Genomic DNA, 26,917 nt, shown 5'->3' with positions numbered 1-26,917 from the left:
ATACAGCACAGACCATTGTTGTTATTATACATTGTAGCAACATTGCAATATTGCTGCAATGTAACAATACTGGTTTGCGCTGTATGGATAACGATGAAAATAATTTAAAAAAATATAATTTATTTATATTATATATTTATCTTGTTGAAATAAATAATTTCTTGTAAATAGTCACTCAAAGAAATAAGATATTTATAAATTTTTATGTTATCAAATGAATATACTTTGGCTCGAGTTAAGCGAAATGCCTCGTATCTTTGTCGAACTAACTCTATCATAATCCTAATTAATTGCAAGGCATTGTCTTTTTTTCAAATATATTTTCTTTCTACTTCTAAATGCTTCTATTACTTTAAGTTTTCGATCTTAGGCTGATTAATACAATGATAAAAAAAATTATTATATATGCTAAACTCACTAAAATACTAGTGAAAACCTCCTCTTTGTCAAAAGAATAACCTTTGAAAATAATTGCTCTCAAGGCTATGGCAGGCAAGGTCGTCGGCATAGAGTAACTAACGATACGAAGTCCCTTTGGTATTCCCTCTACCGGCCATATGGATGCTGTAATTATATGAAATTACAAAAAAAATTGATTAATATAAATTAATAATCTTTTGCTACAAAGATATCGATATTACTGTGATGAATTTTTATTAGTCTTTTTTTATATGTTATTAATAATATACATATATTATGTATGTATAAGGAAACAAGATAAATTTTTAGAAGATTCGAAAATCATATGTATATATATGTAATAGCAATAAATTTAATAATGGGTGCTGTCACTTTTAATACCACAATATTAATAATAAAAATGAAAGGTCATGGTGGAAATGAAAAAAACAGAGCGTGTGTCTCACCGCTTAATATTATTAATGGGAAGAAACTTCCAGCCGAAGCATAATTCGCCAGAGTATGAGTTTTACACGTAACGGAGATGAAAAAACCTAAGAATATATTATATCAATGAGAGAGAGAGAGAGTGAGAAAAATTAATTTATAACAATCATTTATAACAATGTTTCTTGTTTTTGCTTACATTTCTTTCGAGATATTGATAATACTTACCGTACATTAGTCCACTGAGACCATTAAGAAACATAATGATGAATACATGGAAATATGACCCTTCACATTTTAAATCCCATATAGGAAAGAACAGGGTCATTATTACCGAAACGTGAATAATTATGAGGCTAGTCTGAGTCAGAATATGAGCTAGCAGGATTTCGCTGTTCTTGACACCTGTCATATATTCATGTGTTATCATGATGAAAAACAGTTGGAAATAAGAGGTCAATTGATAATTGGAAAAAATAATTAAAAAAAAATTCTGATTATAATGAATTATATATACCTTGAACCAAGCTTCGATCCCAAACGCCCTCCATCCGATCCGTGATTATTAAAGTGGTGGAGATTGTAGTAGCCAGAAAAAAGATCAATCTAAAAATAGTTTTAGCAAAAGAATGATCGGTTACATTCATTATTCCGACTTAGATTGTATTTTGTGTGCGAAAGTATATGCGTGTATGCTTACATCATCATGAAACTTGGTGCGATAAAATAATCATAACCGTGGTCCATATCACCATAAGTCGCATTCTCAAACTGTAATTGATTAAAATTTTATACTTTTATTTTTATCCCATTATAACACTATGTATTAGAAAAAAAGTTTTAATCGTAACACGATAACATATATATATATATATATATATATATATATATATATATATATATACACGGTGGGCCATTTTAATCGATGCACTCGAATATCTCGAAAACAGCACTCTTCAGAAAGAAATGTTTCAAACAAAAATTGTAGGGTGTGAAGGGGGACATAAGATGGTAGCATTGGTTTGACCTTGGAAAGTCATTTGAAGGTCACATAAAAGTCACCTTCAATTTCTTAAATTGAACCCACTATTTTTCATTACATATTCTTGTAGCTTATCTCGAGAGCTTTCCAAAACACTACAGACAAATGTTTTTTCATTAAATACTTTTTGAGTTATAAGGCTTCAAAGTTTGCAGTACTTCGATATAAAATGCAAAATATCTCGTAAAATATTTAGTTTTCGGTAGTCTTACCCTAATACTTTTATGCACAGGATAATGAGACAAAACTATTGGTGCAAAGAAAACGTATGATTGTTTATGATAAAAAATGTGTAATTTGCAATGCACTTTTTGTTATAAACAATCATGCGTTTTCTTTGCACCAATAGTTTTGTCTCATTATCCTGTGCATAAAAGTATTAGGGTAAGACTACCGAAAACTAAATATTTTACGAGATATTTTGCATTTTATATCGAAGTACTGCAAACTTTGAAGCCTTATAACTCAAAAAGTACTTAATGAAAAAACATTTGTCTGTAGTGTTTTGGAAAGCTCTCGAGATAAGCTACAAGAATATGTAATGAAAAATAGTGGGTTCAATTTAAGAAATTGAAGGTGACTTTTATGTGACCTTCAAATGACTTTCCAAGGTCAAACCAATGCTACCATCTTATGTCCCCCTTCACACCCTACAATTTTTGTTTGAAACATTTCTTTCTGAAGAGTGCTGTTTTCGAGATATTCGAGTGCATCGATTAAAATGGCCCACCGTGTATATATATTTATATTTAGCAACATTGGTGCCCTGGGCAAGATTATCATAGCTGTTCAGCCCATTCAAGATTTTAGGGGTTTTCAATATCGCTAATTACGAATCTATAGTTAGATTGCAAAAATTTTTAAACTACATAGCAGCTTTACTAATCTAAACGAATATAAACGAATGATAGCATATGAAAATTTAGAGAACTTTCCTTTAGCTTTACCCAGAGCTAACGACATGGACGTAGAAAGTTTTTGTAGTTCCTTGTTTTTGTTTTTTTTATTTTTTATATTTTTTTATATTTTTTATATTTTTTTCTTATTTCCATTTTTTGTATTTTTTTTTTAATTTTTTGCCGGTCCTCTAGAAGATAGAAGTTAAACTAGAATTTTCGGAGATTATGGAAGTCCAATAAAATTGTACCTTTCGGACCTTTTTGTCGGCAAACATTCGAATCAAATCGGTAAAATCCAAGTTTTCAGTTAAGCTATGGTAACGACGCCTCTACAGATCTGGCGCCTCTGGGCGATCGCCCAACCGCCCCCCCCCCCCCTAAGGTCGGTACTGTATATATATATACTACTCACTTGAATAGGCACACCAGCCAATTTTGGTGAATATTTACAATCTCTCATCACACCCTCAAAAATCTCGAAGAAGCGTTTGTACAGCTTATACTCCATGAATTGTCCAATTTGCATATCTATAACAAAAATCATTGTAAACTTCGAAAATGGTTTGCGTCTTAATTTATTGCATTTTTTTTACATTTCTTTACTCAAGTTTTTTTTTAAATTACCGAAAAATTACATAAGCTTATTATGAAATACAGCATAAATAATGTATGTACGTACCACCCATATCTAGAAATATATCAATCTGACCGGACAGAATATCTTCCGTCTTAGCGGTTCCATAGTTATCAATTCGTCTCTGTAGAGCTTCGGAAAAGTTGTGATTAAAGTACATTATTCCGACGAGATCACCATCGCGTATAGCGTCAGTTGCTTCAGACATGTTGTCATAAAATTCCTGACAGTGAATTAATAACAATTTTTTTTATTCGAAAATATAAATGTTGTATATACAAAATATTTTTTTTTATTTTTCAAAATATGTTTTACCAATGAGTTTTAAATTTTATATCAAATTCTCCCAGAAATACACATTGCATTAGTATTTTAGCGATGAATCATCATCGATTCACATACAGATAAATTCGCGAAAAAATTTAAAGGAAAGTCTGTAATAATCGATTTTTAAATCGCTGTACCTGCTCTATGTTAGAATCGCCATACTCGTGAAGAAATCTACAACTGAGATTATTAAAGTGACAAGTGCGGTTCTCTTCGTCGAACCAAACTTTGCCGATGTTGTTGCCGTAATCGCAATTGCCAGCTTCGTGATTGATGATACCAATCGTTAAGTCTTTTGGTTCACCACCGACCCCGCCGAAAAACGAGCCGACTTCTAATAGCGGGAATAACACCGCGAAAATTATACCTCTAGAGAAAAATGTTTATCATTATTATCGTTATCACACGAATGTCGTGCAATGATCGATAAAACTGAATTTTTATCGATATAACATATTTTGTACGCAACAATTTGTTGTTTAAAAAAATGGCAGAAGTTGATATTTTCTTATATGTGTTCTCTCCTCATGAAAAAGTTATTTATTGACAGATACTTACGAGTAATAACGGAAAAATTGTATACCATTCTTTATCATCAAAGCCTTGAATCTTCTCGATGCCGAGACATTATATATCGCTCTTGCTTTGTAATCCGCGATTCGACCCTTAACACAATTTATTTTTGTTTAAATATCATTAACTTTTTTTATGCATTGTCCTTTTTTACAGCAAAACAGTTAAAAATAAAAACAGTTAAAAATTGTTTCATATATACTTTCATTCGTTTATAATTATCTTCATCTTGAATTAACGCTTCATCTTCAATTTCTTTGATCGCTGGAACCTCGGAAGCATTTTCGAGCATCGTGCTATCTTGCGCCTGGCACAGTCCCAGGAATGCTTCTTCTAAAGATGAGCAATTAAATCGGTTCAGCAATTCTTGTGGCGACGATTCCGCCAACAATTTACCACATCTCATCAAACCTATCTGTGCAGCGTGAAAGATATATTGAAAATGTTATATTGAAAATGAAATAAAATCAATAAAGAATAAAATTTACCATATTAGCATCTTTAGCCTCCTGGATATAATGCGTTGTGATCAATACAGTGATGCCTTCCTCCTGAGTGATCTTGGTTAGATAGATCCAGATACTGCACAAAGAAAAAAAGCATATTTGAATATTTTTCTATTCCTGGTATATATGAAATCTTTAAAGAGACAGCAAAATCTACTTGCTTGCTGCTCAAAATTGGATCCAGGCCTACGGTGGGTTCATCCAAAATCAAAAATTCAGGACTATGAATCAACGCAGCAGCGAAGGAGACTCTCCTCTGTTGACCTCCGCTCATGTTTTTTACCAAATGATTTGCTGGAGGCAGTTGGAGCAATTCCGAAAGAAATTTCTGTCTTATTCCTTAGAAGCAATAAAAAAGGAAAAATCGCAGCTGTATGTTACGAATATAAAACGATATAAAAATTCTCAAAGAGAGAATCAAGGCATGAGATTGAAATCAATTCAAGAGTATCAGTATGCATACAGTTATATTTTTTTATTCCTACCGATCTCCTCGTCCTCGAGTCCGTTAATCCTGCCGAAGTAATAGAGAGCACTGTTCACGGTGAACTCCCCGACCAAGGCGATTTCCTGCGGCATATAACCTACGCGAGGTCCAGGAATTCCGGAGCCCGGTCTGCCTGGATTTCCTCCCAAAACCCATATATTTCCCGTGTTGAGATGCTTAACTCCGACGACGCAGGATAACAGTGTCGTCTTGCCGCATCCACTTGCGCCCAAAAGTCCATATCTATTTTTGGACAAAATAAGAGAAAAAGGATAGCAATAGTTAATCCTATATTTTAGATGACATGTGGTATCGAGTATACACGTAAGATTGAAGATAAATCTCCGTTAGTATCGCAGTACATAACTTCGCATAATAATAATAACTTCTCCGTATTCCCATTGAAAGTCGCATTTATCCACCTTATCTATTCGTGTTTTGTCCCTCGTTGAAGAACAATAGCATTTACGATTTCTTTCACGAATTGTACTCAGTCAATGTAGGGTAACAAATGGCGAATCGCTAATAAAGCGTTGGTCACAATCTCGGATGACTTTGAATCGAATGACATTAAATACATGCGAATGTAACGATCGCTTGTTAGCGAAAACAATTAGCCGAATATCGAGTGGCACAGTGGTGCCTAAGTGTGCCAAATTTAAATTTTCGAGAGTTTATGAAACGTCAAAAAAATATAAATTTAACATGAATACTCAAATATTTGAATTTAGTCAGAAAATATTCAAATAGTAACATACTTATGATGTTATGATATAATTACACATATACACACACTCAAGTGTTAATATATGTTAGATAACTTCGGTTAGATAATTTCTAATTGTTTCACGATATGTATATATATTTATTAGCTAGTATTGATATTATGTAAAAATGAAATATCTATATTTATTTGTACTAAGATAAACTAAACTTTAAATGTTATTTTAAATAGTTATCTTAAACATATAAAGGAGACATCACTTCTTTCATCCGACATAATCAAGATAATATATACTTGGTTAATCTAAATAAAGATAAGATAAAGCAATTAATTTTCAAATATTTATCTAGATAAATATTTGAAAATTAATTGTCTTTTTATCAAAATAACAAAAAACTATGCATAATATAGTATCCTTAAATATTAATATAAAGAACTTATATACTTATAGAAATATACTTATATAATTTAAAATCGTCAGCTAGGAGTGGAAAATCGATCGATTTTTTTTCCCTCTTAGGCACTGCCAATGCAAATTTTGCTCCCGTTAGATTGTGATATGACTGAAGATGATATCGTCATCTGGCACAAACCATAAAATCATCGAGCAAAGCCAGAACTCGCTTCAGTTTCATCCCGGCACGATGATTATTAATATCATTGCATTTCTATTGCTCGCAGGAGGAGCTCTCTCCTCCTTACCGGTTCATGGATCAATATCAATAATCGATGATGATGCAATATCGATAAATTTGCATGCGAATAAATCAAGTGTCGGTGACGATCTTGATGACTTGATCAAGAAATTAAAAATAGAAAATATAAAGCCACGAATTCACTTGCATTTGGGAAAAAAAATTATTGAAATTATTAATGGAACTGATCATGAACAGGATTGTTTCGGTGAGTTGGTCTACTTTTTTTATACATACATATATACATGAGATAAATACAAAAGCAAAGAATTTTTCTTAAATTTATGGAGATTATTAATTATCCATATTTATTTTTAATTACAATTTCTAATTCATTTCAAATTTTCTTTTTGTTCGCGTTATTTAATAAAAATACAACTAAAGATTGAAAATTATGTATATCTAATTTCATACATAATACTCAATATAAAAATACACAAGAAATAAGAATTTAAGAAGCTAAAGCTTTTCGTATTAATATAATAAAATATTTTCTGTTCTTTTTCAGAGGTGAGTTTCAGCAAAGTGACAAGTTCGAAATTATGAATATTTGCTTTTCATTTAGCGTCACAAATCGACGCGTCATTCTGTTTTTTCTCAACTGTTTTTTTCAACTGTTTTTTTCATGTATAATAAAAAAATAGAAGGACGCTTGTGTTTTCTCAATTGTTTTTCTCATGTATAATAAAAATAGAAGGATGTGTTGATTTGTATTGCTAAAGCATTCATTAATGGACGAATAGATTTATAAACATATATTTTTAAATCTTATGTTAATACAAGTCCTTTATATACATTTCATGATAAATATTGAATACGAAAAAAATTAAGAGTGGTGTCGCCATAGCGGCAAATGAAGAAACATGTCGCGCACACGAAAATCGAGTTGCGGCGTAGAAGTCGCCAATTTAGAATATATTCTTATTCATTAAGAATTTACAATTTTTTCAGTGTACCACTTAGCTGCTTCTATAATAATATACATTTAACTGTTGTTTTTAAATACTGCATAATAATTAATTAAATATATAATGCAAGATATAATTTTTAGGAAAAATTATATTTGTCTATATAAAAAAAGGTAAAATCATATATAATTTTAAATGATTATATATAATATCATATATGATTTATATTAAAGCATACAAGAAACTAACCTTTGCTTTGGTTTTATACATGCTTAGATATGATATCAATATCTAATTATGTCTGATTGTACAAAATGACGTAAGGTATCTAATATCATTTTTTATGATCAGAAATGGTCAGAGATGGACATTATATCTAAGCATATACAAAAACGTATGCTCTGATAAAATCATATGTGATATACATAATCATATAAAACTGTATATAATTTTACTTTTTTTATATAAATAGACATGGACTTTTTTTCCCGGGGATCATTAAGCACAAAACAAAATGTTTCACCTATCCGTTGTTCATAAGTGCATTGAGGGAAAGATACATATACATTTCGATCAAAATTTCTCGTTTATATAAAATCGAAATTATATAATACAATTATGTATGATTGTATCTGAACTATATTTGTTACTTATTTATATATGACGCAAGACTTACATATAATTATATATTAAACTAACAGAAATCCATGTATAATTATACATAAAACATTGTGAACAATATATATAAGTATGCAAAATGCACACTTATATATAATTATGTAAGAGTTATTGCATATATATAAATATATATTTAATGTCCTGTACTCTATTATTTATAATTATACATATTTTTGCACAATTATATGGTTTTGTACAATTATATTCAATTCTGCATGAATATACATGAAAAATTTTTTACCGGGTACTTTTAGCCATATTATAAAGATATATTAAGATTAGATTTTAAATAGTTTGATTAATTAATTCTTTTTGAGCAGACAAATAACATCAACGAAATTTTACGACGCGCAACATTGTCGATACGAGAATCTGGCAGGAAAGAAATTCATCAAGATTCACTCCAACATGAAGATTTACAACGTTTCATTATTCCTCAAAGATATCAAAATTCTATGAATTTTGATCAAGAATTTGAATATACATTTTCTCAAATTCTTTCTGACGTTAAACTTGCGCTTGAAAGTGAAAGATTAAATTCAAGAAGTGAACTGCTCTTCGAATATACCAAGTCGATTCAAGATAGCTTGTTATGGTTAACTAAACTGCTCGATTTAAAATGGCAACGATTATATAATGATTTTGATAACAGCTTTAGATGGAGACTCTTAAATTTACAGAAACAGTCAGAATTCTTTTTAAAAAATTTAATCAAGGAGAACCAGTATGTAAAAAAGAGGGAGCATTCTGAGGATATTTTAAAAGATGAAAGTAAAAACGGCATTTCAAACGAAAAGAAAATTAATGTTAAGAAAATAACGATATTAAATGGAGAGAATATAAAAAATCTTGACAAGATTGAAATAAATAAAAATAAAACTCAAGAAACAAATAAAAATATAACAGATGACAAGCTCGCATTTAAAGTTGAGGCGCGAATCATGAGCCATCCACAATTATTAAATGATATCAATATCTATGATTTCGAAAATAAAAATCATTCAAGTCAAAACGTTTTAATAAACAAATCTGTTGCATTTCAAACTGATTTGAATAACCGGAAAAACTCGAAAACAAACAATTCTGGGATTACTCATAAATTCTTTACAACTAATTTCGAAGACTATAGAAACCGGTTTAATGAGGCAAAGAAAAGACGTCCAATTTTATCAGGTAAAAATATTACGAGCACTTTAAAGGAGATAGATAAACAAAAGCACAGTAAAACGCACATCATATTTCGTAAATTTTCAAGAAAAAATGTAATAGATAAACCGAAAACTCCTTCTCGAAGAATGTTACAAGTTCTCGTTCCTTCAGATGATAAGAAACAAGAAATTGACGTTTCAAAAAAGAAAACCGAAAGTAATTCTCGTGAAGAGATAAAAGAAGCAAGGATAGATGGTATATCGGCAATGGACGAGATTCTAGGAGCTGTAGATAAAGTCTTGCCGACGGAAAATCCTGTGGAAATATTGTCAAGGGGATTAAAAAAAACAATTCCCAGGATGTCCTGATGTCAGGACATTGCGAGAAAAAATCTCGGAGAGTCTTTTAGGATTGAATTTTTAGAAGACACGTCGAGAATGCATGATCGATTCTACTAATAAACGATCAGATCTTAGATGTTAGGTACCCGTTTCGATTTCACACTCACATATAAACGATACATATATTCGAATCTACAAATAAGTCTATAAGACTTTCTAGCGCGTTCCTGGGGGTTAATTACACGTATGCGCGTATGGAGAACGCACAAAAATATTAAACAGTACTTGAACATGTATGATATATTTTTATTCCGTTATTATTATTTTTAATTTTAGTAAATATAGCAATATTTAAAAAATGTACATACCTATATATATGTTACAATAAAATAACACGAAATATTAAATTATTTTGACTGACTAACCTAACAAAGCAAAATTATAGAATTCTGAAATAAAATCCAAAAAGTTCCTTATCTAGACGGTTGTTAGAAAGTTACGCGATTATCGGTTTTCGTTATTGTGCAATTGGCGGCAATTTAAGCAATCGGTGAATGTATGCGGAAAAGTGCGTGACAATAATTTTCAGGCCACTTTCAACGAGTCGATGGACGGAGCAATTGAAATAATATCAGCTTGATACAAGAGATATGCACACGTGAGACGTGTATCATACGAAGATATTTTGTATTTGTTGAATAATTTCGAAAACTACACAAATAATCTTTTTATAAATCGACGCAATTTTTATTTTCTTCATGCGGTGAGCATCTTTTTCAATTTTTTTCTTGGGAAACCTCAATTACAATTAATTAATTTAAAGCGGAATTAGATAGAGAGAGAAACAATTAATCCTTTCTAAATAAATAATTCTAAATAAATTCTAAATAAAGTAATAAAATTAATAAATAGCCATTACTTACATCGAACCCTTTGGAACGGTCATGTTCAAGCCGTCGAGTATTGGCTTCTCTGATACATAATACTTGACGGCATTTTTCACGACCACTGCATTTTGCTGCATCATTTTGCGAAACGGTGAGGACTGTTCATTCAGCGATCGAACTGTAACATATTTCTGTTTTGAATAATCTGATTTTGACTTTTCCTTTTTCAATTAGTATCTGAAAATACTATTGTAGAAAGAAAAAAAATGATAAAATATTTGTTTCGATATCTCTCTAGTTAGTAGAGATCGATCCCTTTAAATGTTATTTTTAAAACACTTCCAAAATATGTGAAATTCTTTAATGAATCATCATGTGTATTTGCTGAAGTAATAAATGTCAAAAATGTGATTTATTCAAATTATTTCGGATAGAATATTAAGAAGAAAAAGAAGAACAATGGAAGTTGTTGAGTAATCTTTTTTTTGTTAACTTGAGTTTATGTGTTTCGACGAAGATGAAGTGACGGATTGCTTTTTTTATTTGCAATAAAAAGCAAATAGTTGTTATGATATTTATCAATTCAGTTGGTAATTAAATCAAAGAAATATTATGGAAAGAAATATTAATGAGTTCTCTCTCTTTCTCTCTCTCTCTTTCTCTCTCTCTCTCTCTCTCTCTCTCTCTCTCTCTCTCTCTCTCTCTCTCTTTCTATCGCATAGGAAATACTCAAATTCTTAAAAATTCTTAAAAATTCGAGTTAGAATTTAATCAAAATGTATAACCAAAATCAAGTTAAAAATTAAAATTAATCAAAATTATTATTTTTATCAAATTTTTTCAAGTTATCAATGTTATTTAAATGCAATTAGTAAATGTTAGTAAAGAACTTGTTCTTTACGTATTGCATATTTTACATAATATGAAATGTAACGTCCACGTAATCATAATATCAAATTATATGTTTTTTTAAGTCATGCTTCGGCAATTTAGTTCTATGACGATCAATATGTATTTGTAATTGATCTCTGCAACTCTTATGTAAGAATATTTGATGGTGTTACATTTTAACGTTACATGTATTATGTTTATAGATCTTTAATGTAGTTAATTTTCAGAATTTGCATTTGTAATTGCGAGGTAAAAGAATATTTTAGAATTGTGACGTTTTAGCTATAATCATAATTGCAGGAGATAATTTGTTTTGATCGTTTTGCTCTAAGTTGTATATCATAAAATGTTAATTAAAAACTTTTGCTGACAATTACGTCACATCACTCATTTAATTATGCCCATAATAACTAAAATAAAAACTTTACTTTATTACTTAATTGATTTTATTTTTTTCAACTTTTGAATGTTACATATAAATACTTATTTATAAGCATACATTTCTTTATATTCATACATTAGACATGAATACAATGTTCAATATGTATTCATGTATTTTTTGGTCATTATGCAATTATTTATGACTTTGATATTTACGTAATGCTATTTGCAAGTATAATTTGGTGTAATTAATATATAAAAATAAGTGTAAGTTTAAGAAAGACATTACATAGGAGGAAAATGAATAACTAATATCTTTGCTTTATAATATTAACTTATATTAATTATATTATTTGTTGTTTTTCTATATAAAGAATCATACGATATAAAGAGTCATACGATTACATAATTTGGATTATATTAATCATATCAGTTTAATAAGTGTATAAAGTCTCAATTAAATAATCCAATTTTAATTCGTTATTTAATTTAAAAATTTTTTAATTTTGTTAAGTAATTTAATCTGCATTAAGAAGTATTACATAAATATGTATATAAATATCGTGTATAATATTTAAATCTTGATTGATTGATTTAATTTTGTCAAGAAAAGCATTTTGTTGATATTTTTATTGATATTTTAGATATAGTTTCTTTTAAAATTGACACAAATGAAAAAGAGTATCATGTATTGTAATTTATATATATATATATATATATATATATATATATATATATATATGTTTTATTGTAGTTATGTCTGTTTTTTATTATATTTTATTATTCTTTTGTGTATATTTGTGTATATTTTATATTTGTTTATATGTACTAATACATACCATACTAATCAAACTTGTAACATTTTCTTCCTCTTCCAAAAAAATATTTAAAACAAGTTCACAAATTTCCCCTCAAACAACAATTTCTTGAAAAATACTTTCCCGATCACAAGAAAAACAATTCAATTAATTATCAGAAATTCAAAAAAAAGTTGTTTCCACAGTGCACCGAAATATTTTCCAACTGTCCTAAAGATTACATTAAGATTAATAATCACACATAATTGAAGTATATGTTAAATATATCAATAAAAAAATGCAAACTATATAACATACTGAATATACTGAATATACTATAAATTCAAAAAAATTCCAAAAGTTTTATTATATTATGTGATTTTTATGGAGATATTATATTTTATTAAGAGGCGAGATTAGAGATTACTTTAATACGCGCTACGCGAAGACTGGCGGCTTTCTAAGTATGCATACTGCTTTATATACTACATCCCCACGCACCATGATGATACATCATGAGTGTATAAATAATTATGATTTCCCGCGTTTTGCAATTCATGTAAATTAATTATTTTGATCAATGTATTAATATTAATAATGTAGTAACTTATTACAATTATTTATTATCTTAATTTAATTTATTATATGATGAACTGTGATGCTACCAATATATAATAGCAATGTTATATTTATGTTTTTAAATTTTTTAAATTAATCATATTAGTTCTTTGCAATTAATTAATTTTTTTGTAAATTTAATTTTTTTACAAATTTAATTATTACTATTAATTATATAAATAATATAAAGATATTCTTGATTATATTTTACTTTCAGAATGTTTCGAATTAATAGATTTATGTTTATACATATAATTATATATATATATATATATATATATATATATATATATATATATACAGGGTGTCCCAGTTATTTTCCGTCATCTTTCAAAGACAGATTCCTGGGATCATTTGAAGACGATTTTTCCTCAGCGAAAATGTCAATGAAGGCCATCATTTTTTGCATGTTTCCAATTTTTGTCATCATGTATCTTTGCAATTAAGTATCTTAAATTGAAACATGTATCTTAAATTAAAACTCAATTAAAGTAAACTCTATTTAAAATTAATCGAAAAATGTGATTTTGTTAATATTTTATTTCTACAAAGCTTAGTTTACAAAAAACCCCTTATTTTCAATCATTTATATATAATTCGAAAATTATTAGTGCCTCGACATTTTCGTTTAGGAAAAATCGTCTTCAGATGCTCCCAGGAATCTGTCTTTGAAAGATGACGGAAAGGGACATCCTGTATATATATTAACATCAATTCAATGTTGATTCCAATTGTCAATGAATATCTTGGGGTTTATTGAAAGATCAATTTTTTGTGCAATATCGACTTATTTTAAATTTTTTATAGCATTTAAATTAAAACTAATTGTAAATTTGATAAGGATTTTTTTTACTATTATTAGTAACAAATATGATGCATTGTTACAAATAGTAAAAAATTTAAAATTTAAAATTTTAAGTTACTATTTTAAAACTTTAAATTACATTTTAAATTAAAATTTTAAATTAAATTTTAAATTAAAATTTTAATTTAAATTTTAAATTAAAATTTTAAATAAAAATTAAATTATATATAAATTATATATAATATATAAATATATTATATATAAATTAAATTGTAAATGGATTTCTTCTATTATTATTATTAATAACAAATGTGATAAAAATTTACGAATGAGAAAAAATATAATAAAAGTTAAAATTTTAGTTGTAAAGTCATTTTATATATTTACGAGATACTTTCACAAAGACCGATACGCCGACAAGTGCTCTTAGGCTAGACGCACAATAGAGTAAATATTAGGAATAAGAATATATATATAATATTAAATATAAGAAAGAACAAGAAGAAGGAATAAGAATATATATATATATATATATATATATATATATATATATATAATATTAAATATAAGAAAGAACACAATTATTATTATACTTATTAATTATAATTATTTTACTTCAAGTAAAAGAATGAATTAATTATTCTCAATTTTTGATTCTTAATTTAAGCGTTAATTTATAATAATTTATAATTAATTCATCCAATTTTTTTTTGTTTTGAAATAATTCCAATTTTTCTCTTTATTTCTAATTTTTTAATATTTATTTCTATTTCTAATATTTTTATGTGATATTTAGTTTTTATTTCAGTTTATAATTAGTTAGATACAATACGTAAGATTATGAAGCTTTATGAAGCTTTAAAAATGCTTCAAAGTCAATATTACCTCTGCATCTTTTCAAATTATTTCAAATAAATGGTGATATGTAGTCTTTATTTCAATTTTTATTTCAGTAATGTAATGTCAGATATGTAATGTGTTTATATTGCTATTACATTTATATTATATAATATATTATTTAATATATTTAAATTTCATATAAATAAATGTGTGTGTATAAATTTATTTATGTATAAATAAATTTATATATTTATAATTTATATATTTTAATATATTTATAATTTGTTGTTTTTAAAGAAAATTAGAATTTAATTTATTATATTTATTATATACAGGGTGTCTCATTTTAATATCCCCAGGCAAATATTTCGGAAAATAATGAAAAATCGAAAAAATGTTTCAGACAAAAGTTGTATGGTTTCTAGGGAGACATAAGATGGTGCCATTGGTTTGCCCTTGAAGAGTCATTTGAAGGTCACGTGAAGATCACTTCAATTTTTTTAAATAGAACACCCTATATATTTTTACACATTCTTGTAACTCATCTCAAGAGCTTTCCAAAATACTATAATTAAGTTAGTTTAATTAAGTATTTTCCAAGTTATGAGGCTTGAAATCATTTTTTAATTTTACATAAACCGTAAAATATCTTGTAAAATATTCATTTTTTGATTATCTTATCTTAATACTTTTATATACAAAATAATGAGTGGAATCAATTGGCGAAAAAAACACATAGTTATTTTTAAGAAAAAATATGTAATTTGCAATTAACAAAACTAACTTAATTATAGTATTTTGGAAAGCTCCCGAGATGAGCTACAAGAATGTGCAAAAATATATAAGGTGTTCCATTAAAAAAAATTGAAGTGACCTTCACGTAATCTTCAAATGACTCTTCAAGGGCAAACCAATGGTACCATCTTATGTCCCCCTAGAAACCATACAACTTTTGTCTGAAACATTTTTTCGATTTTTCATTATTTTCCGAAATATTTGCCTGGGGAAATTAAAATGAAATACCCTGTATATAGCATAGAAAATATAACTGGCACATATTTTTTATAGAATTTTATTTAAGTATTTTCTATTTAATAAAATTAATAGAATTCTATCTTTAATTTTATTATAATCATAACTAAAGTTAACTAGATTATCTATGACTTTTAATTTATAAAGCATTTAATTGGAATTAATGGGTTATTTCAACATTGAAATTAAGTCGAAGTGATAATTGAAGATTTTAATTTCTACTATTTTGATGTCAATTCGATCAAAATTTTAACTTTATTTTAATATTTAATTTGATATTAGTTTGAGGTGACGTTAACTGTATATTTCTGAAAGTTAACTATATATTTTCGAAAGTATTACATATATCACGTTTTGTCACCAAAAAATACAATTATTTTACAAAAATTTATTTTATTTTCGTAAATATTTGCAAGTTTTTAAATAAATTTTTATAAAAATGTAAAGAATATAAATGAAAGTTTTACTTTTTTGACGATTTTTTAAAATTAGGATATGGCATTACAGAAACTGTTTGTAACCACGTTTATAATCACAGTGTATATAGAGAAAGGTTGTTCAGTACCGGATGTTGCTCAATATAAGATAAAGTATCTTTTTCGTTTCTACTCTTAAATGACAGATACTTATAGTAGTTATTAGATAATTGCTTTTATATTTATTAGCCATCTTTATAGCTAGAGACTTAACGGAACTATATTTACAATTAGTTAATTAGAAATAATTGTTCTCATTGTTGCACATTGCTGCTCTTTGTAAACTATTATGTGTATTATTGATTTGGCGAGAAAATTCGAATGTATAATTATAAATTATAAATTTATATATAATATATAATATATAATAATATATATTATATATTATAAATTTAAAATTTTAATGTATCTATTTTGTCTCTTATTATTATCTAAGCTACACCCCCGCGCGCGTGCATGTGTGTGTGTGTGCGTGTACAAAAATTTAATAGATATCCGAGAACTGAAAATGAATCTCAAACTCAATTCTGCATATATACTGTTCTGGAGAAACTGGTACGCGGATTATCTACCGTTAGAAGAGTCTTTCCGCAATGGAAGTTAGTTGGAATAAACTCTATATACATAGGATACATTGCGTGCACAAGATGCAGTCTTGTAAAATGATGCTAGAAAATATAATTCTAGGTCGATGCATTTGTTCCATAGTGTTCAAAAATTCAATTTTATTTTAAGAAATCAGTTCAAAACTTTCTCTTTTGGCAAATTTTGTTTAAATTAAAAATAACTTTCATTCTTAATGTTTAATGAAAATATGATAGTTAATTATTTATATAAATATATAAATATTGATATAAATAAAATTTTTAATAAATATTCAAGGAAATTAATAACATTTTATTTATTTCACAAAAAGCTATCAAAGCACATGCATGTAGGAGAGGTATATGGATATATGTGCGAGTGTGATAATCACTAATCAGAAACGGTTTAAATTAATTGATGGCTTATAAATATCAAGTAGTACACGTTTATTGAAATTTGATTTCGAGTTATTTTAGCACAGACGTCTATATATTACTAAACTGCTATAACTCTCTAAATTTTATTCATATAAAATGTCCTCGTACTTTATGTACTAATGTAATTTTGTTTGCTCATACGTCGATATAATCGTGATAATATAGGCAGAACATCTAAATTTATGTTCGTTTATATTCATACACTGAGAAAAAAATCTGATTGCATTAATTAGAATTCTAATAGATTCAAGCAGTAGGTCTGTTGAAAAATGGACGAACCAGAATTCTTGTAGGAATTACCAGATGAATCTGATTAATTTCTTCCTGTTAAATTTACCAAATTTTCTGGTTAATAATACTAAACTCGCCAGCACGAAGTCGTCTAAAATTTTTTCCATCTAATCTCAAAAGTCTGCTTAATATTCTGAATTCCAACAAGATTATTGGATAAATTCAATCCAGATTATTGAATAAATTATTTTAAATTCAGTTTTGTTAGAAATTAAACTGATAAACAATAATGCAGGAAGAGGATGCAGCTCAAACACACACAATCAGAGAGCTAGCATCCTCTTTCTGGTACTACTGCTCGTAAGAGAAAAAAAATATACTTTGGATTTAATGTTAATATTACTTTTTTATATACATTTTATAGCAAATATTGAATACGAGTTAAGTTAAAAGTGGCTCGCCGCCTAGTGGCAAGCAAAGAAATTAATGTAACAAGAAATTTTATAGATCCAACTAGAAAATACTAACCAAATCCTTATAAAAAAATTTATTAAACGTTCTAATTATAAAAAATCGAGTCTTATCATGATAACTAGAAATTCTTGTTTGATTTAACCAAAATGTCTTCAATCATATACGTCTTGTTGATACAATCAAACGATTTTTCTCAGTGTACATATTAATATATGTACGTGCTATCAAAGCGCATGCGCAGATAAGCATACTTTATGTAAATTTGTACATAAAATCGGAGATTTTAATATATAGACTTAAAATCGGAAATTTTAATATAGATACTGAGATCTATACTAAAGATCTGTAATATATAGATTAATATAGATATCTGTAATATATAGATATCTGTGCTAAAATAACTCGAAATAAAATTGGAGTAAACGTACTACTTGATATTTGTAAGCCATCAATTAATTTAAACCGTTTTTGATTAATGAATTATCACACTCGCACATTTATAAGAACAACAAACAACGATCTATCATCAACTATACTGAAATCATCTGTTTCAATTAGATCTATATATTTAAATCATTTATATATATACTTATGATAAAAGCAAATGCACACAAAAGTCTTTATTTTTTAAAACTTTCATTTTTCGCTTGTACCATTTAACATTTAAATTATTCAATTATTAATAGATTTCAGTTGATAACCGTTTAGTTGATGGAATTTTGTGATTTTAACTAAAAACAGCATTGGCCAATAAAATTAAAAAAGAATTAATATATTTAATATATGCATATATATATTCAATATATTAATTCTTTTTTCAATTTTATTTTTCAATATATTCAAAACAATTCTTAATTCAACAATTCAAAAGAATTCACATATTAATGCAATTTTATGATGTAATAATATTAATATAGCAAAAATTTCACATGGCATTCTCGTCATGTCTAATGAAATTCAATAATTTTACAAATTGTATAGGTAAGAAGAAGAAGGAAAAGAATAAAAATAATTTTTATTGTTCTTATTGTAATGTGTATAATATTATTTTAAATATAATTTTAATTATATATATAAAAAAATTCTGTAATTTATATCATTAAAAAATTCTATTTAATTTAATCTGAATCTAGACAGAATTAATAAACAGAATTAACAGTAGAATTAAGAAGTATATCTGAAAAGTAACAAAACGAAATATCTGATTGAACAGGTAATTTATTAGTTTTTGATTTTTAAAATAAAAATATATACGATAATCCCCAGACTTGTATATATACGATATTGCCCAGAATTGTACGCAGAGAACTCAAAGACAAGTTGATAAATTGAAAAAACAGAAGATAATGTTTTTTACATTCTCTCTATTTTGCCTATTATGTTCTTCATTTTTCTGAGTGAAAGTGGAGTCCTTCAATAGTCACCTGTTGGATACTTGCGCATTTTCATAGACCACCATTTGTGAGAGAATGGCTGACCCTTTCGATTGCGCGGTGGCATTGATAATGTAGAAATATTTCCGGTCGTAAAATTGATTAATCAATAACAATTCATGTTATAGTTACAAGAAAAATTTACACTCTCTATCTCGTATGATAATATAATTAACGAAGCATTCCGATATTTCCAAAAATAATACTTTCACACCATAACAACATTATTCTCATTGACGTTCGCTTGCTTTCGATTTAATAAGCGAGTGTTTATTGTTTTTTTAAGACTTTCTCGCTGTTATTTTCGCTTATTATTATTTTTCGCTGCACATTTTGTTACATGAAGCATATATATATTATGTGTATTTTAACATTTTTTGTTTTTGATAATTCATCATCAATTTAACTAATCTGATTCGCACAACAGCAAATTATTTAGAAAAAAAGATATTAAATAAAAACATGTTTTTTGTTTGATTGAAAAAATACCGAATTTTTAGATAAAAAAATGATTCAAATACTATATATAAATATTAATCTCTCTAAATTAATTTAATATCCATATATGATCGTATTGATATTAATTCCATCATTAATTTCAGCTTTTCATGATATATAGAGATTAAAATATCTCATAATCTCATAAAATTTTGAAAGTGAAAATAATGTAAATTATATATAATTTATTTCCTAATTTCAATAGAAGAGAAACTAAATAAACGTAATTAAAATATTTGATTCAATTGATAATTAAATTAAAAGAGAGAGAAAAAAAATAATCATGTTTAAATTTATTATAATCATGTTTATTTTTATATTTCTAATATTGACACTTTATACTATTTTTTTGATAAAATTTATAATATATTATAACTTTACATTTTAAAAATAATTTATGGTTTATTGTATAGAAAATTTATTTATTGTACAGATATGTTATTATATTTATATTTATTATAAAGACATTTTTTTATTTCACTTTTATATTAAATTTGAATTTTATTCTTAAACTAAAATTTTAGTAAATCATAAACTTAAGTAAATCTAAAATTTTAGTAAATCACAAACTTTTTAATAAAAAGAAATTAAATTTTAATATTGAAAAGAATTTTAATGTTTTTAATTCAACTTTTTAAAATTTTGCAGAAAATTTCAGATTAGTTAACAAAATGTTAAAATTTCACAGATTTTCAAAATAATTTTATTAATAACATCGATGCATTTTTATGGCACTATGTACAAAATGTACTATACGATGTTGTAAACTTGATCGAACATTCCGTTCGTCACACAAGCCCGACAAAGACTGCATTTGACCCCGATTTAGTAGCTAACTAGATTCACTGGGAATACTGGTAACAGTAATAGAGGTGGGGATCTATAGTATGGATCGATGGATGGTAAATTCTTTAAAAATTTAATAATTACTTATGATTTGTGTTATATTGCGACATTACATAAAAAAATATTTCTTTGTACGATATTTGAGTAATTTGATAATCTATAAAGAAGTAAAATATGTATATTTGTAATTGCAAAAATTTCATAATATTTTTCAGTTTTTTTTTTATTTAAAACGAGTTTTGAATAAAGACTATAAATTTATTTTCAGAGTATACCATATATAAAATAAAGTTTTTAAAATAGAGTTTCAAGTCTTAAGATGATTTAATAATAATAGTTTGCTTATAGAGGTCAATTGAGATTGTAATCAGTTGAGAAGAAAAAACTATTTACAAGCCTAAGCTTAACTTCAGACTCGAGAAGAGATAGGAAAAGAGATTTTTTTTAAAAATATGATTAGAAAATATAAAATATTCTTTATTATGACATTTCTTGTGGTCTGAAATATCATAACAAAGAATATTTTATACTGAAAACTAAATGGATTATTTTTTGCAATGATTATCAAAATTAAAACTTATAAATTATTAATTCTTATTAATTCTCTTGTATATTAATTATATATTAATTATCAGAAAAATTAGGGAATATTTTGTGTACGGAATATTTTTAGTTTTACATATATTAGATATTCGCGAGTTATGAAATATTTTATATTATCTTAAATATTTAAAATAAATATTCATTATTACAATTGATATCGAAATATTGATACATTAGCATGTATAACTGATCATTTAAAAAACTTGTTATATATATATATATATATATATATATATATATATTATGTATATATTAGATATATATAAAATTTTGATAAATTTTGTATAACTTTTGAACAATTTTTTATGAAAATTACTTGTGTTATTTAACAAACATAAATGAATGTAAAATATAACGTTATGCTTGATGATTATTAATAACATTATTAATAAAACAAGTATGCGATAGTCTCTTATTTTAAATTTAATTTTTTTCAAATTTGATAAGGCGATGTATATTAATATATAAGAAGAACATTTTTCTTCTTTTGAAGAAGAATTAGTAAAATGTATTTTTTTCATGTATATGCTTTTACATACATGTTTAAATTATTTAAAAAACTGCAATAATATATAGATAAAATGGCGACATTTATATTAGTTTTTTTCCTCGATTAAAAGTTGTCATGATTTTTTATCATAATTTACATGCATTCTTCAAAAGGATTGGATTAGATAGTATAAATTAACCTTTGTTTAACTGTTCATGATTTTTTTAATTCCAAGCTTATACTAATTTATTTTTCTCTACATTACGTCAATATTTATAAGAAATTAATTAGCTTGCAAGAAATTAATTTGAAGTAAGAAATATTAATTGTTTCCAATTCGATATTAAATGTGATTAAAACTATGAGAAAAAAGATTTAAAAAACGCATAATTGTAATAAATGAAAAGAAAGGGAAAGAAAGAGAGAGAAAGAGAATGTGTGTGTGTGTGTGTGTGTGTGTGTGTGTGTGTGTGTGTGTGTGTGTGTGTGTGTGTGTGAATGTGTGCGTGTATGTATAAATCAGAGATATTATACATATATATATATATATATATATATATATATATGTATATATGTATATATAAATGACAGTAAATATATAAAATAAAATACAATAAAATTGTAAAACACATGCATGCTATGTACATATAATACATTGTGAAAAATCAATGTTCTTTATATATTGCTCTTTATATCACAAATGTTTATTCATTCATCATTCAATTGAAAAAGAAATTTTAGAAGTCAAGAAATTAATTACTTTAATAAAAAAAGCTTATTCTGAAATAAATGAAAAATGGAGAGAAAAGAAGAGAAAAGAAGAGAAAAAATAAAATATAATTAAAACCTCTAAAAGAATCACAACATCACATCTGTATAACTTGTGTAAACCGAATTAGTAATTTAAAATAATTTACAAGTACACTAAAAAACACAGCACAAATTATTTTCAACTATTTTGCGAATAATTAATTATTTTTATTGTAAGATATATTCGTAATATTTAAACGCGTTATATCTCTTCCTTTGAATTATTCCCGAACTACACTCGAGCATAAACTTTTCCCGACTCAACTGATATGAAAACCAAGGACTATTATGTATATATGTATACTTTCAATTGAGAGAACTACCTCGATCTACGTAAAGTGGGGATAAAGGGAAAGAGTCGAGAACCGCAAGGTATCTAACCTTATTATTTATAAAGTGATTTATGTAAATTCCAGAAGAGCTATTTGTCTATGGAATATGAGAAAATATATGTGTAAACTGTTTTTGAGAATCATTTATTGAATTTATTTGAACTATGAGAAGTAGAGCTCTGACATCTCAAGATATTTGAATTTCTCAAATCGATATTTGCTATATAAAGTTATACATGTAATATCAAAATTATAAGTTGATCTCAAGATTCATCCATTGAATAGCAAAACTATAACTATGCTTTTTTATTCAAAAGAGATGTGGCTAATAAATTAATTATTTAAAATCTATTATAAATTATCTAAAATCTAATTCATTCTTAATATTTTAAATAAATGAGAGATATAAGATTTAGAATATTTTTACGATAGAAAAAAAATAAAATGTTACATATAATGATCGAGCCTTAAAACAATCAATATCAAAACTCGTTCTTAACAAATAAAATAATATATAGAAATTTGTGGCAAAATATATGATCTTTTTTTCTCTATTTCTCTATAATAGTAGCAATTCTCGATAACCAAACAAATTAAATCAGCTGCGTATGTGTGATAATAAAATGTGGCTGTTGCATCAAGCTTTTACAAGCTACTACAACATTCAAATTATTTATATTATCATTACATTTCAAATTATTTAAATTATAACTATTTTGAAATTATAATTATTTTGAAATAATACTTATAAATATATATAATCTAAAGCTGCATAAAATTATTGAAATATGAAATGTTTTATTATTATATTTAGGTATTGAATGCATTAAGTCGACACAGCATCCATTCGTTTTTTTTTCTTGTACTTTTTGTGTGCACCCAGTCTTATCACAATTATTCTTTTTAACCTTTCGCTGCGGCAAAGTCTAATGTACATGATAGACGGCATATATTTAGCATATCTGTGACGACACATATTAGCTGCTATAAATGATGAAATTTTGTGCTATCGCGCATCGTGTTACTATCAGTTACTAATATGAAAATATTTCAATAATGATAATATAAATACCGAGCGCCTAAAGACATCAACAGCATCACGTAGGTGATAACATTTAAACATCTTAAGGTGCCAACAGTTATAATTATAAAAATTTCAAAACGCCTAAAGATGTCTACAGTAAAAGGATTAAAAAAAGAAAAAAGAATCAATCTTGTTTTCAATTTCTAGGAATTTCTGAAAACAATTTTTAAATCGCAGCGGCTTGCTCATTTTCCTTGTATTTTGTATATTTTATTATCAAACAAATTAATTCCCAACAGTTAAGTTAATTATTGTTTAGATTGAAATTAATATAACGATGTTTCATAAAAACCTTTATGTTTACATATAAACACATACATATATATTTGTATACATACATATATACATATTTGTATATTAATATTATTTATTTCATCAAAATTTAATTTTAATTCGTAAATTTTAATAATTAGAATCACGAATCAAAAAGTATTTTAAAAAACTTGTATGATGCAATTATACATTATGACAAAAATAGTCATTTATTAACATTACTTCTGATAATTCTATAATTAGACAGAAAAAGAATGAATGATGATAATTTATATTCCCTGATGATAATTTCTGATGATAATTTTGATGTTACGTGATCTTTTTTTAATAAAGTTAGTATTATATGTAGAAAACATTTTTATATACACAGATATTTTATTTTTATTTCAAAAATATATTATCTGCGAATATGTTTCTATACTATCAAAAGACTTTATAATTATTTGAAAATGATGTAATAATACCATTTATTATTAATCTTTTTGTACATTTAATGCTTTGGCAATATCCAATTATTATTAATATTTGATATTATATGGAGAAATAAAGTTTGAAAATATGACAACAAAAAATTTGAGATTAATCGCTTCGATATATCGATAATTGCAGCCTTTGCGAATAAAAAATGTAAATATTGCCCGGAGACTTCGATATATTATCGAAGACGCACACTAAAAAAATGGACCGTCACGGACCGCGTCAAATGAATGAACACTTTTATAGGTAACAAGGGAACTTTAATAGGCAACACAGCAACACAGTTAACAGAATTATAACACAACGGATCGGCTCGTATGTAAAACGCGTCCGGATAACTTGACAGCTATTGAGAATATAAATTTATCATGCGACACTAGTGGACGAAACGCAAACTAAAAAATATGGCCGTCGCAAATTTAATCATGAAGTAAGAGAGAAGGAAATCGAACTACATGGCCGGTATTCATAGTCCGATCTTATACTTAAGATCGTCTTAAGTCTGCTTGGAGGTTGACTTAAGACCTCATTCAACCAATCAAATAGCTACGTAGCATTTCAAGCTCGAACTTAAGACGATCTCAAATATAAGATCGGACTATGAATACCGGCCCATGAAACAAAAGTGATCCCAAAAAGTGGCACCTAATTGAGAAAGAGTCCGCTGAAAAGAATAGTTTCTTATGGTTGGGCGCCATTTGCAATTATTAACCTTACGCGGCCAATCCGGCTTTATCTCAATTGTTTATCTGTGGCTTTATGCATTTTTCATGATAAAAATGACATGTTGGATACGCGGATGCACCACCAAAGGAGGAAAGAAAAATTCTTCAAGGAAGAAAAGCTTTACAACTTGCACGGAAAAAATGTTTAATAATTGGTATCAAATAATACCCCACTTTCAACTTCGATACCTTACGTTGCATCATAATAGTTGCACCATCTGCCATATGAAAAATATCTTTTCAAAGAATGTTATATCTTTCTGAAAATGTAATTCACAGATGTGACTTTTTTTGCTGAACTCGTTGATGCCTCTTGCAGCAATTCTATTATCACACCAATTATTAAACATTTTTTCCGTGCAAGCTGCAAAAAGGCTTTTCTTCCTTGAAGAATCTTTCTTTTAGAACGGCTGCTGCCATCAACAACTTCTTGACAATGAGATCTTCTTCCCTTTTCAAGACAGACGCGATTCAAACCAGAGACGTAACACTATTTTGAAATGATTAACGTGACTCTGATTGTTTTTATCATCGAAGGTTGACTGAACGTTATTAGTAATAACTTACTACCTACGAGTGCACCTAGCTTTGAGCAACCAGATATACTTTCCTGTTCTATGATACAAAAGTAGACGTATCAAGGTCAAGCAACAGACTCTGAATTTATTTGATTATTTAATAATTACATAATGTCTTAATTGTGATATTTTTATAGTGTATTACAAATCGTTATTTCGTAAAGTGGATTTTTCTAAGTTTTTCCTAATTTAAAAAATTTCTAAAAAGTTTCTATACTAGTTCTTTTAAAAAATTTCTAGAATGATACGTAGAAAAAATAAACTTCCTCACCGTTGAAAAACAGCTGATGTCTCGAAACGAAAACTGGTTTACGCAGAACCTGGTTGACCTTGTCTCTGTTTGGAAACAGAAGCAGCGGTGTTCCCAAATGGAGAAGAGACTCGCGATGCAGATAATGATTCTACATGTATGTATTATTGCAATAATCAGTTGCATCAGTTGACTTTTGACGCATCACTTAATAAGATAAAAAACATTCATGTGCGTAATTGAGTAAAAAGTATA

At 26.8% G+C, this 26,917-nt stretch overlaps 2 protein-coding genes across 5 annotated transcripts; one reads left to right on the top strand and one right to left on the bottom strand.

The window, feature by feature from the left end:
* Positions 1-157: 157 nt before the first annotated feature.
* On the bottom strand, positions 158-26,806 carry LOC105250375 (ABC transporter G family member 23). 3 transcript variants are annotated; one of them, XM_011256421.3, is made up of 16 exons: positions 13,084-13,130; positions 12,808-12,996; positions 10,733-10,874; positions 5,313-5,557; positions 4,989-5,166; positions 4,810-4,903; positions 4,524-4,736; positions 4,307-4,413; positions 3,886-4,117; positions 3,467-3,644; positions 3,200-3,315; positions 1,547-1,617; positions 1,364-1,452; positions 1,075-1,251; positions 867-953; positions 158-564 (listed from the first exon to the last, which is right to left on the bottom strand). In XM_011256421.3, the coding sequence occupies exons 3-16, from the start codon at positions 10,834-10,836 to the stop codon at positions 353-355; spliced, it is 2,103 nt and encodes a 700-aa protein (XP_011254723.2). In that variant the 5' UTR covers positions 10,837-10,874; positions 12,808-12,996; positions 13,084-13,130; the 3' UTR covers positions 158-352. The 3 variants fall into 3 exon arrangements, with proteins under 3 accessions (XP_011254723.2, XP_011254724.2, XP_011254722.2); XM_011256422.3 differs by lacking the exons at positions 12,808-12,996; positions 13,084-13,130 and adding an exon at positions 26,684-26,806; XM_011256420.3 differs by lacking the exons at positions 12,808-12,996; positions 13,084-13,130 and adding an exon at positions 19,688-20,026.
* Positions 6,534-10,218, top strand: LOC109609939. Of its 2 annotated transcripts, XM_025406357.1 has the most exons (3): positions 6,534-6,941; positions 8,638-9,492; positions 9,640-10,218. In XM_025406357.1, exons 1-3 carry the CDS (start codon positions 6,608-6,610, stop codon positions 9,834-9,836), a joined length of 1,386 nt encoding a protein of 461 aa, XP_025262142.1. In that variant the 5' UTR covers positions 6,534-6,607; the 3' UTR covers positions 9,837-10,218. The 2 variants fall into 2 exon arrangements, with proteins under 2 accessions (XP_025262142.1, XP_025262115.1); XM_025406330.1 differs by having other exon boundaries at positions 8,638-10,218.
* Positions 26,807-26,917: the final 111 nt, after the last annotated feature.

Source organism: Camponotus floridanus, unplaced genomic scaffold, assembly GCF_003227725.1.
Source record: "Camponotus floridanus strain SB8 unplaced genomic scaffold, Cflo_v7.5 scaffold1, whole genome shotgun sequence".
Lineage (NCBI taxonomy): Eukaryota > Metazoa > Arthropoda > Insecta > Hymenoptera > Formicidae > Camponotus > Camponotus floridanus.
This window is presented reverse-complemented; position numbering and strand designations above follow the sequence as displayed.

Bases quoted from the DNA above. Each gene is read 5' to 3' on its own strand.
- LOC109609939 (XM_025406330.1), top strand. From the start codon at position 6,608: ATGATATCGTCATCTGGCACAAACCATAAAATCATCGAGCAAAGCCAG. The intron at 6,942-8,637 runs GTGAGTTGGTCT...TTCTTTTTGAGC, and splicing joins TCATGAACAGGATTGTTTCG to AGACAAATAACATCAACGAA.
- LOC105250375 (XM_011256420.3), bottom strand. From the start codon at position 19,763: ATGCCACCGCGCAATCGAAAGGGTCAGCCATTCTCTCACAAATGGTGG. The intron at 3,316-3,466 runs GTACGTACATAC...TTTTTGTTATAG, and splicing joins TATATTTCTAGATATGGGTG to ATATGCAAATTGGACAATTC. The intron at 1,252-1,363 runs GTATATATAATT...AATATATGACAG, and splicing joins GGATCGAAGCTTGGTTCAAG to GTGTCAAGAACAGCGAAATC.